At 60.1% G+C, this 12,046-nt stretch overlaps 1 protein-coding gene across 10 annotated transcripts; it reads right to left on the bottom strand.

Annotated features, from left to right (window-relative positions):
• Positions 1 to 841: 841 nt before the first annotated feature.
• Positions 842 to 11,722, bottom strand: CMKLR1 (chemerin chemokine-like receptor 1). 10 transcript variants are annotated; one of them, XM_038187390.2, is made up of 4 exons: positions 11,278 to 11,720; positions 9,420 to 9,634; positions 4,381 to 4,456; positions 842 to 4,288 (listed from the first exon to the last, which is right to left on the bottom strand). In XM_038187390.2, exon 4 carries the CDS (start codon positions 4,225 to 4,227, stop codon positions 3,142 to 3,144), a length of 1,086 nt encoding a protein of 361 aa, XP_038043318.2. In that variant the 5' UTR covers positions 4,228 to 4,288; positions 4,381 to 4,456; positions 9,420 to 9,634; positions 11,278 to 11,720; the 3' UTR covers positions 842 to 3,141. The 10 variants fall into 10 exon arrangements, with proteins under 10 accessions (XP_038043318.2, XP_038043324.2, XP_038043320.2 ...); XM_038187396.2 differs by lacking the exon at positions 9,420 to 9,634 and having other exon boundaries at positions 842 to 4,291; positions 11,278 to 11,722; XM_038187392.2 differs by lacking the exon at positions 9,420 to 9,634.
• Between the last annotated feature and the right edge of the window lie 324 nt (positions 11,723 to 12,046).

Here is a 12,046-nt window from a genome sequence, read left to right as displayed (position 1 = left end):
CATTCAGAGGCTCCGTCTCTTGCAGCACGCGCTCGCTGCTCCTGCCCTCCGGGACCGGCACGCGATAGCAAAGTTTGCACTGCCCCTGGAAAAAGGAGCATCCTAGGAAAAATGGAAACCCCTGGAAGGATGCTCCTTCCTGCAGCATCCACACAAAGCTCTCAACATTTTCTAACCACCCTGCTCAGCCGTGTCTGCCTCCCCATGATGGTTTTTAAAAGCAGCAAATAAATCATCCCAGCCTCGGCGAGCATCCCTCTGCGGGACTGGAGGCTGCCGAGGGGTGTCCCCGGCCCCCTGGCATCCCTCCTGCATTAAAAGCCCCTTTTTTTTTTTTTTTTTTTTTTTTTTTTTTTTTTTTTGTGGTATCTTCAGGCACCATCACCCCCCATGCTCTGCATCCCCTGCGCCGCGCCAGCTGGGCTGGATGGGTTACTCAGCAGTTGCCCTGGCAACAGCGTCTGCACCAAAACCGCCCGCATTTCCCCCAATTCTGCGTGGGTTCGGCACTCAGCAGGCTGCCTGGGGGCGGTGGGAGGGGATGGGGATGAGATGGGGACAAGATGGGGACGGGGGTGTGATGAGGATGAGGATGGGGATGGGGAGCAGCCCAATTCCCAGCCACACCAGTGACATCTCCTGGTGATGAACTGGGGGCCCCAAGCAGGGCTCCTCTTCCTCCCAGATGAACATGAAGCTGTTTAAATGAGAGGGGAAAAAAAAGAAAAGAAAAAAGAAAAAAAAACACCTTAGCAGCATAATACAGAAGCTGCGACAGCACTTTTACAAAAGCTATAAAATGTATGGGAGATGAGGGTTATAAATCCGAGCAGCCGTAATATTCATCCGCTACAAAAGAAGCGTGTTTATTTATCGTTTTTACTATTTTCTGTAAAATTTACAGTTGACAATCTGCCTGAATGCAGCGGAGATAATTTAAACATGGCTCCAGCCCGCCTGGCACTGAGGGAAGGGAAATGATAGCGTGTTTATTCTCTCTCTTTTTTTTTTTTCCTTAAATCCAATCCCAAATAAAGGGTGTGATTTATCGGAGAAGTAAAGCACCGCTTTATTTCAGGGCTGTGACAGCTAATTGAAAAAGAACGGTCATTAAGGACGGTAATGTGTTCCGCAGAAATGATTTCAGTGTATTCTGGAGTCATTTCCCAAACGCTCGTGCGAAATGAGCCCCAGCCCCGCAGGTACGGGGCGCTGGCAAGAGGCAGGAATTTGGGGAGGGGAGCACTGGTTTGGCACACCGGGAGGGTGCTGGGGGTGGTGGTACCGGGCTGGGGGTGCTGGGCCCTACAGAGCATGGGACACCCATGGGTGGGGAGATGTAGGATGGCTGCGGGTGGAGAACGGGGTCTTGGGGTGGGGAGGGGGTCCTGGGGTGGGGATGGGGGTCCTGGGGAGGGGTAAGGGGGTCTGGGAAGGCAGCTGGGGGTCCCAGCCCCCAGACCTGATGCTCTTCTCTCCCAGCTAGCCCTGCACTACCCTAAAACCTTGATCTGCAATATTTAGGCAATATTTAGGTGCATTTCTTTGCAACTCTGACAAAAAGGGGAAAAAAATCGGGGTTTGGAAGTGCCTGCACAGAGCGGTTCTGCTGCTGAGGTTCTGCAGCCAGGCAGGATTACACGCTAGGAAGCACCCGAAAATTTTTGGGCTCCTTTCCCTTCGTGTGCAGAGCTTCAGCACACGTTGGGGGGATTTGTATAGAAAGCAGGTTTCGTATTAAGTAGGCAAACAACCAGGGAGGCGAGCTCAAATATTAGGTTTCCAAAGCTGTCATGGTAATGATGGTTTAACCCAAGGTTACGTACCGAGTCGCCGCTTTTTTGGGGAGGTATTTGCTGGAATAACAGATGGGATGGGCTCACAGAATCCAGCCACAACACCTCCTGCTCTCACTGCGTGAGGTTTTCACCCCCATAACCCAAAAATTGGCTGCCTCTACGAGCACCCACAGCATCCCCGCGGCTCCGTGCTTGGGCTTCACCAATTGTTTTTTTTTTTTTCTGCTCCTGGTTTGGACTTTTTCCTTTGAATTTTTAAGGAAAAAAAAGAATTCCCCAGCCTTTGTGTGCACCTGTGAGCAGACCTGCAATGGCCACAGTGGGTGATGCGTGGGGAAGATCCTGGGGGCACCACGAGGGTTGGGACCCCCCAGGGGCACCCAAAATGTCCCCAAAGTCATCTCCCCCCTGTCACCTGCATGATCCTTCCTCGTCCTCCCAGGAGTTACAGGCTCTGGGGGTGACATGGAGAAATCAAGCCATAAATAAGAGCGACACCGGTGTCACCCATTTGTCACCGTCAAGAAGCCCAGCCCGTGAATTATCTCCCAAATTAACCGTGCATGAAATTGGATTGAGATGCTGCTCGGCCACCCTTCACCGGGGCACTCTGCAAGGACCCACCAGGACTCACAGACCCAGCATCCAAAAGGCACCCGGCTCTGAAGAAAATAGGCTTTTTTTTTTCAAAGAAAACTTCAAATTAACCTTTTCTCCTTATTTTCTCCCATTTGGTGACCCTGGGCACAAGCCCCCACCCTGGCGGGTGGCTCCTGGCCAAAAAGCCGTGCGGGTTGCCTGGCTCCAAAACCTCCGTGCAGGAGTCCCACAACACTCGGTGGGCACCGTGTTTATTCTGGTGCCTCTGCCGGGTGCAGAGTGCTCACGTCACAGTTAAAAACAAGTTGTGCTAGTACCAATACACCACAAAATGTTAAAAAATAAGTAGTTATACGCATACACGGGGCAGGGGGAGAGTGCCACCAAGGTTGCCCACAGCGGTGCGCACCGAAACACCCATCCAGACAGCCAGGCAGTCCTTGGACATGTCACCTGCCAAAGAATTCAGCTGTTTTCCCCCTTTTTTGCTTATTTTTCCCTTTGTCATGAGCCTGTCCAGCACTTGGGCTCCTCGCAGAGCACCCATAGCTCAGCCCTCAGCATCTCAGGCCCAAACATCACCCGTGGCCTCCGGTCTGTCTCTGATAAACGGAGGGGTGCCCTGGCCAGGAACACAGGCCACACGGTGACATTATGGATAAAAACATCCCGCAACGTTTTCTTAAATAACTGGGACAGCTCGGGGCAAGGCCGGAGGACCGCGGCCCTCCCGCCAGCACCCTTAGAGGACCGTCGTCTCCTTCTCGGTCATCGAAGACATCTTGGAGAAGCTCCTGTGGACGATGCTGGAGTGGCCCGTCTCCTCGCTGAGGGCGTTCACCAGCCTGGAAAGGAGGGTGACCTTGAACTTCTTGAAGTCCTGGCCCATGAAGACGTAGAGGACGGGGTTCATGCAGCTGTTGGAGGCCGCCAGCGCCGTGGTGATGGGGATCCCGATCTCGAACACGGAGCGCGAGACCACGTCGGGCTCTGTCTCCAGGAGGTTCAGCAGGTGGTAGGGGCTCCAGCAGAGGAAGAAGGTGACGATGATGGTGACGATGATCTTGAAGGGCTTTTTGGACTTGGCCAGGCGGTTTCGCCGCAGGTTGAAGACAATGGCGATGTAGCAGAAGGTGATGATGGTGATGGGGAGGATGTAACCCGCCAGGAACCTGGTGATGTTCACCGTCCGGTGCCTCATCAGGGCCAGGGCTTGGTAAGACTTGTTCCTGGACAGGGAAAAGTTGCTAAAACAAATCACGGAGTTGCGGGCCTGCGCCGTGTCTCGGAAAATCAGAGACGGGCAGCTCATAACGATGCCCACGGTCCAGATGATGAGGCAGACCAAATAGGCCAGGTTGGTGGATCGATGGTTTTGGGACCAGACGGGAAAAACCACCGAGACGTAGCGGTCGAAGCTGATGGTGGTGAGCAGGAGGACGCTGGTGTACATGTTGAGGATGAGGAGGAAGGAGTTGAGCTTGCACATGACCGTCCCGAAGATCCAGTTGTAGCGCATGGCCGTGTAGGCGATGTTTATGGGCAGGAAGATGTTGAAGAGGAAGTCGGCGACGGCCAGGTTGAGGAACCAGACGGCGTTGACCGACCTCTTCATCTTCAGGGTTATGATGGCGATGACCAGGCCATTCCCCAGGATGCCCAGCACGCAGGACACGCTGTAGATGACGACGGAGAGGATCCTGGCGATGTCCTTGGGGTCGTGGGACGGGCTGCTCCACGCGCTGCTCGTCTCCTCGTAGGTGTAATCCAGGTAGTCGTTGTAGTTATCAAGGTCGTCGGAGTAATCGGACAGGTTGGAGAGCGCCATTATCAGTAATAAATCACCCCAAAATCACCCCCTGGGCAGCGCCGGGCTCTCGGGGTGGTTCCTGCTGAGCAAATACATGGGGTTAGATCAGACGGCACGGCCAGGGGAGCAGCGGGGTGCTCGGGGAGCCAGGACCAGCAGCTCCCTCCTCACCTGCACGGCCTCGGTTCGGAGCTGCAAAGTCACGGCTCGGGTCAGACAAAATCCACTCGCCCTCGGGTGGATGAGGCTGGGGAGGAAGCAGAATTAAAGAATCAAATCCATGAACATGCGTGAGGTGGCTGGACTCAGATAGAGTCATTTCTGTGATTAAAGCAGTGCCCTGGGTGCTTTGTAAAATACTGATGGTGAGCGCACACGGTGCCTTTTGCCATGATCAAAAGCCGGGCTCCTGCCACGGGTTAAAGCCAAGCTCTGGGCGAGTCCCAGCCCCAGACATCACACCTGAGCTCGTCCTTTTGGGAAGAAGAGGGCTCCGCCTCGAACCCGGCCGCATGCTGCTGCTTTCATGGGTTTGAAAGGAATCTAAAATCAAAGTTCCCACCGCACCGGCACGGCTCTGAGCCCGCGGCGTGTTTGTACGACAAGCTATTGAGCTATTGTTCCTCCCTGGGCTTTTCCTGAGGTTCCTTCCCGTGCGGCCCCGCTGCGCTCTGCCCCTTCCTTCCCTCGCTGCCACTCCCACTGGGGACGTGGAGATTTGGGGAGTGGAGCCCTGGGGGAACCGAGGGCAGGAGCAGCTTTCGGAGGTCCCATCCAACCTCTCTCCATGGATTTTGAGGCCAGGAGGATGCTAAAACCCCTCCAGGAGTGATGCAGCTCAGCCCCTTCGCTTCTCCCTGTGCCAAAAGAGGTGGCCAGGGGACAATTCCCCGAGGGGTGCAGAGCCCATGGGTGCACACCCCGAAGGGCATCACTTTTCCCACACCCAACACGGGTTCGGTGACCAGGGAAGTGGCTCTGGAGCCATGCCCGGGCTGGAGCTGCTGCAGGAGCTGCTCCCAGCCACAATTAATGCGCTTCTAGCCCAAAACTCGCCCTCGAGCTTGAGCTGGAAAAGCCTCACCCCAGCAAACCCCTGACGGTCGAAAGGAGGAATTAAAGCTGATGACCCAGGGGAAGTGACAGGATCAGCAGAACCGGCGGCCGTGCCGCTGGCTGGTGGTGCTCCCGGGGAACGAGCCGTGCCAGCCGCCACCCCCATGGCCCAGCAGCTCCCACAGCAGCCCCGTCCCAAAAACAGGTGGCACTTGTGGCCCCCACTGGTGGCACAGCTCTGCCCCCAGCAGCAGGGACCCACCAAACCCCAATTCCCCTGCTGCTCCCAGCCCTGACCCCGCTCCTCCTCCTGGGGGGACCTGGGCAGGGCAGGCCCCCCACTTGTGCCCGCTCATCCATTTTTAATGTAAAAGCTGCTTTTTGCTGTTATTTTACAGTCCCTGAGCCCGGCGAGCGCAATGACATTCAGCTTGACATTTCGGAGCTGTGTTTAATGGATTATTTATTTGAGTTGTCTGTTTATTTTGCACCTCCCCGCCCTCTTTTCCCTTCGACTGGGTTTTAAAGTTTCTAAGGCAAGGGTACGAGGCAGGTGATGGGAAGGAAGCCCCCCCAGACCCCCCAGGTTTAGCACGGGAACGTGCCCTGAATGAGGTCCCTGTGGCAGCGGGTGCACAGCGAGCACCCCGCCCGTGCCAGGTCAGCGAGGGTCACCCAGTCCCATTCCTGCCAGCCTGGCCTCTGAGGCACCAAAACCTTTTTTTTTTTTCCTTTTTTTTCTCCGTTTTGCACAAATCCTGCTTCCTCCCACCCTCGTCATCCCCTGCCCTCTCCACGTCAGAAATGCGCAATGCCAGCGGGAGCCTGGCCGCCGGCTCCGCGCGCCGGGGGCGAGAGCTGGAGCCCGACGCAGCCGGAAAAGTCAGCCAGCAAATTCCTACCTGCCCTCCCGCCCCGAAAAGGCAGAGCCCGAGGGGTGGCCGTGCGAACCAGCTTCGTGCCTCGCTGCAAGAAAACCCGCAGACTTTGTCCGAGCGAAAAACCCCCACGCAACCCTGAGAGCGCGTCGATGTTCCTTCTGGGCTGCAAATACCTCGCTTGAGCCAAAACCATGTTACTCCCTGTTCCCTATTCATCTCTGTCCTCCTACCTCACCAGAAACCAGCACAGGATCTACCCAAAATAACCCCTCCAGCGCACAGCCGCCCTCCCCGTGATCCACACAGCTGCGCTGCTCCGGGGACCCCGGGGGCTGAGCTCAGCACCGGGCTGGGACCCCCCTGGGGGGCCGTCGGTGTCCCCGGGCGCACGGCGAGGATGAGGTCAGGGCTGTTGTTCTTGGGACGGCAACAGGAAGCGGAGGGAACAGCAGAAATGTTCAAATCCAGCTTTTCTGGGCGAAAACATTTCCGCGGCCGGCTGGGGCTCGCAGGACGGATGTGACTGGGAAAGGGGGAGCGCGGCCGGATCCCACCGCGGGGCTGCCTCTCGCCACGGGATGCTCACAAATGATTTGCAGCTGCTGGATGCAGGCTGAAAACCAGCCTGGAATTTGTTTCACCCCCCCGTGCCCTCGCTCCCCATCCCAACGCAGCCGCGCGGTGACCGGCGCTGAGCAAGGGGCATCCCCATGGCCCCCGGGAGCCGGACCCAACGTGGGTGGGGGGCGAGGAAGCAGCCCCAAAATCCCCCTGCACCTGCCCCACGGTGCTCCCCACGAGCTCCTGGAAGCTCCCAGACCCATGCAGGGCACTGCCAGTGCCCAGGGGAGCGAGGAAGGAGGGAAGGAACGGGAAAGCATCTCTGGGTGCCCAGCTCCGATTCACATTTCTTTGAGCTGGCAATTGCCATGGAAACGGAGAGGGCTCGCGTGCCATCCCGGTGCGATGCTCCCAGAGGATGCCCCAGGAAGGATTCCTCGTCCTGGGTGCAAATTGGACACCGACAAAATGCTCAGAAAAGGCGAGCTCAGAGCACGGCACCGCTAAACCCCCGGAGGGAGGTAACCCAGGAACTGGCCGGGAACCACAAGCTCAAGCCCTATTTTTAGGTTAGGTGCATGCAGAAAAACTTCCTGGCATCTCAGCGGGGCGCCCTCAGCCCCACAGCAGCCCCGTAGCATCACCTCCCGGCCCCATAGCATCACCGTGGGTCCTTGGGGGGGGAGCGGAGCCGGTGGGGACCCCCGTGCCGCAGCCCCCCTGAGCACCCCAACCCCAGCAGGGCATCAGCAGCCCCTGAGGCCGAGGAAGGGGGCACACAGAGGGGAAACTGAGGCACCGAGCCCTGCCCGAGCCCTACCTGCATCCACGGTGCTCGGGTGCATCCCTGCTTCGAGCACCCCTGCCCCGCTCCACCGGGACCCCCGGCCCCTGCCCGCACGGGGCCCTGTGCCGAGGCTCCCTCCCCGGCTGTGGGCTGTGTGAGCGAGGGAAAAAAAAGGAATAAGCGGGAAAGGCAGCCTTAAAAAGCCGGCTGTGCCCAGGGTGGGACAGAATAACAGCATGAGTCAGTGTTTATCTGGGCAGAGCTGCGCGGGCTGGGTCGGGACGGGACGGGTCAGGGCTCCGTGAGCTGCCCCCGGCTGTGGCACGGGGACCCGGGCAGCGTGTGGGGTCACCCCGACAGCGAGGGCACCCCGCTCCGGCCAGAAATGGGTGCCTGGCTGCCCAAAAAGATGCTCACCCTGGGGTGAAAGTGCTCCAAGAGCTTGGCGAGGAGAGAGGCAAAGCTCTCTCAAAGGGGATGCTGCGAGGTGCCCGGGGGGGCACAGCCCTGGCCCATCGCTCCCCCCTCCTGCTGTTCTCATGAAGGGCTCAGTGTTACGGGGAGAAACCCGAGAGCTGGTTTTGGGCACAGATTTGCTTTAAAAAAGGGCAGTTTATGCTCCTGTGCTGCTTGAGATGAGGCGAGATAATAAAAGATCTCTCCTCTCCTATTCTCCCTTTCACCTATATATTTATATAGATGTTGGCTGCTGTTAATTCTCGGCCCTCCTGGCATTTAGCAGGCAGTAAAAAAGCCAAGAAAAATCCCTTTTGCTGCAGGCAGAGCCCTGCTGGGACCCCAGCCCCCTCCATCCCCGCAGGACGCAGCAGCGCCCGGCCATGGGTGCAGGACAGAGGGCGAGGGCTGCGAGCTGGCCGATGTGAGGGGCACCCATCGGGGCACCCATCGGGGCACCCATCGGGGCACATCTCCCCGTTCCCTGCAGCACCCATCCCTTGGGGCACATCTCCCCATTCCCTGCACGTCGTCGTCGTCGCAGCTCCCCGGCTGCCCGGCACGGTGCCAGCAGCCCAGCTGCACGGCTCCGCGTCCCCACGGGCACAGCAGCAGCCCACGCGGGGGCAATAGGGCGGGAAATGGTATAAAATCAGGGGATTTGCCTCCCCCAGGAGGGCTGCGGGGCTTGCTCAGGGTGCCCCGTGTGTCACTGGGGCTGTTTGGGGACAAAGCCAGCACGCGCTTGGGGACGCCGTGCCCAGGCACCTGCGGAGCTGCCCCAGCGCTCGGGATTTCAAGGGTGCGCAGAGGAAGGAAACCAAGAAAAGGAAACGCTCTGTCCCTCCTGCTGCCAGACGGACAGACGTGGCCGTGCTGGGCTGGGGGGGCTTTTAGGGTCAGGCAGAGTGCAGCCCCACAGCCCTGCTTGCTCCCCGGAGCAGGAGGGGGCACCCCGAAAGCCCCCAATGCACGGGACCCCGTCCCCAACGCGTGGCAGCAAGGCAAAGCAGCCCATCCTCTTTGTCCCCCCAAATTGGACTCTTTAAGATCCCCTCTCCCCCAAATTGCATCCAGCAGCCCCTTTCCTGAGCCCCTCCCTGCTGCTTTCCCACACGCAGTGCTCCTTGCTGATGGGCAGGGTGCAAAAATCTTTTCTAAAAAACTTTATTTTTTTTAAATATTTTTGTTTTTAATGAAAAGCAGAAAAAATCAAGGGTGGCGGTGACCTCCAGGACCCCAACACATGGCACGCGTTGGGACCTCGGAGGTCTCCACCACCCTCTGCCAAGCCAAACCCCAAACCCAGTTGATAATAACAGGGAGGAGAAAAGCCTCAGCTGGCTGCGGTGCCCTTGAGAAAGGAAAGATTTTCTGCTGGCTGCAGCAAAACCCTCCCCGCACCCCGAGCATTGCTCCCAAACTGCACGGGCACCACCTGAGGAATAAAAAATCCCGGAGGGATTTACCTGAAGCTCCCAGCTCGCCAAATCCCCGGGGTTTTGCTCACGCAGAGGCTGGATTACATCTCCCCTGCTACAGCCCCGTCAGGATCGTGCCAGCAGCCCTGGGCTTGTGTCACTTCACCGCGAGCGGCCGGGGCCGTGGATATTGCTGAGCTTTCTCATCCCGAGGAGGACACGCACGTCTCGTGGACGGGAGAACGAGCAAAACCTCGCTCAGCCTGTGGCACAACAGAGCAGACGTTGCCTTGGCACGGAGCTGGCCCGTGCCTGGGAAGGAGGAAGCGATGCTCGGCGGCAGGATGTGGGGACGCAGACCCTTATTTAGAGGCTCTCGTGCGCAGCCCAGCTCCCCCCCCGGTGCCGTGCCCACCCCCGGGGGCTGCTGCCTGCCCCTCGCGGGACCCCTGGGGCAGGGTTTGGGCACCTCTTGGTGGCTCACGGCCGTGGGTTTGGTGCTCCTGGTGAGCAGCACCAAAGGGTCCCCGCGGGCTGGGCTGGGGCATCCGCACCCGGGCTCCCCGCTGAGCCGCTCCCCATCACCCCACAGCAGTGGGAAGGGAGGAGAACAGCCCAAAAATGAATCTCAGGGTGGACAGGGGGACACCCAGCCAGCAAGGAAGCCAAAGAGCAACATCCGTGGCCAGCACGGGGGGTGCGCGGCAGAGCCACGGCGCGGCACGTGAGCGCACCCCCAAGGGGACTGCAGCCACGGGGCCAGCCCGAGCCAGGCACGTGTTGGCCCCCGACGCCCCCGAGGTGCACGGCCCCGTGCCGCCCCCAGCGCCGTGCTGGCCAGGTCCTGGCTGTCCCCAGCTGCTCGTCCAGCTGTGACCCACGCACCGAGGGGGGGGCCGGATCCGGCGGTGCGCTCCCGGGAAGGGAACAGCCCGTCCCGAATCGCTCCGGGATGAGCGGAGGTGCGAGGAGGCAGGGGGGCTCCATGGGAAAAATGGGGTTTCCCCGTTGATGCCCCCTCCCCAGCTGCTCCACAGCCATGGGGGGGTCACTGGGGGTTGTGAAACTGTCCAGAAATGGGTGCAGAACCGCAAAACCACTGCAAGTGTGTGAGCTGGGACAGCCCGACGAGAAGTGGCACCCCTGGGGGCACTCAGGGCCCTGCGACGTCCCACGCAGGTGGTGATTTCTTCCCCCCCCCCCAAACCCCAAGTGTTCCGGGATGGGGTCGCACGGCAGGGGCTAAAAAGAGGAATTGGGGCCCTGCTGCGATCCCGGCTTTGCACAACGCCGGGTTACAAAACCGCCCCGTGGCTGAATCAGGAGGAAAATTGCTGATGCGCCTGGATCGGCGGCGCCCAGCCGGAGAAAGGAGAAGAGAAGCGAGGCCCCCGCAAAGTGCCCGGGCAGGGGGGGATCTGGAAATGTGAGCAGCTTGTGGGCATCACGCTGGTGCTGTCCTTGAACCATCCCCGGCCAGGGGCTGGCAGGACCCTCGGGGTGATGGTGGTGGTGCAGAGCCCAGCGGAGCACAGCCCCTTGGCCACCTTGGGGAGCGCGGTGCCCCAACCCTACAGGGGGGCGCACGGGCTGGTGCTGTCCCCGTCCCCATCACAGCCCCATTACCATGCCAGCAGGACCCGTCCTAACCCCTCCCATGGCCAAAGACCCCAATTCCCCACCACAGCCCCCCTCAACGAACCCCTCCACCAACACCCGGTGCCGGCACTCGTGCCGCAGGGGGACCCCAGCTCGGCCACCACCTTCCCATGGGGACAGCATGAGGTGGCCCCTGCCTGTTAGGGTTAGGGTCTGGGGTTGGGAATGAGCCCCCCAGCCCCAAAAGGTCCGCAGGGCATGGGGATTTCAGCATGGGCTGCTCCTCTCTTCCCCCTCTTCCCAATACCTGCAGCGGGGCCGCGCTCTCCCTCTGCTGCGGGCCGGGGAGGATGAAGGCAGCGGCTGGGAGCGAGGAAGAGGAGGTCGGAGGACGCTGGCGGCACCGGGCCACGCGTGTCGCGGGGCACAGTGCCGCTCCCAAACCGGGTTTTAAGGGGAAGGGGAGGGGGAAGCAGCCGCAGCGGCATCCTCGGGGTGTTTCTGGCAGCATTTTTGCTCCGCGAGCAACAGCTGGGAGAGGGTGGGAAAGCTGGCGGGGATCCTGCGGTGAGCCAGCGCTCGGAAGCAACGCGCCGCTTCCCGTGGGGACCCCTTTCCTGCCCACCCACCCCCCCCCAGCTGAGCCCTCGTGGTCCCCACAAAGCTCGGGGGCTGCAGGACGATGCCGGGTGGGACCACGGGGGTCCCTGCGGGGCCAGGAGGCTGCCAGCTGCCCCCTCCCCACCCCGTGTCCCCCCACCCTCCCCGCCGCCCCCAACTCCTTCCAAGACGTTGAGTCACTTCCCCTGGCGAAATCTGGCTCCCAAACGCCGCCGCCGCTGCTGCTGCTGGGGCTGCTTCATCCCTGGGCTTTTATCACCCTTTTTTTTTTTTTTTTTAGCCCCTCGGTGATGGCTTTTGGTGCTTTTCACGGGAGGGGGCTGCAGAGCAAGGCGAAGGGGGGGGGTTCACCTGCGAGCCTGGCCCCGTTGCCAGCCCGGCGGAGGCCGTGCGGTTTTCCGGGGCTGTCCCTGCCTCGGCGAGGCTGAGCCTCGCAGCACGCCCCCGCGGCACAG

The sequence above is a fragment of the Anas platyrhynchos genome, chromosome 16 (genome assembly GCF_047663525.1).
Source record: "Anas platyrhynchos isolate ZD024472 breed Pekin duck chromosome 16, IASCAAS_PekinDuck_T2T, whole genome shotgun sequence".
Classification (NCBI taxonomy): domain Eukaryota; kingdom Metazoa; phylum Chordata; class Aves; order Anseriformes; family Anatidae; genus Anas; species Anas platyrhynchos.
The sequence above is the reverse complement of the archived record's forward strand: the minus strand, read 5'-3'. Positions and strand labels throughout refer to the sequence as shown.

Bases quoted from the DNA above. Each gene is read 5' to 3' on its own strand.
- CMKLR1 (XM_038187396.2), bottom strand. From the start codon at position 4,227: ATGGCGCTCTCCAACCTGTCCGATTACTCCGACGACCTTGATAACTAC.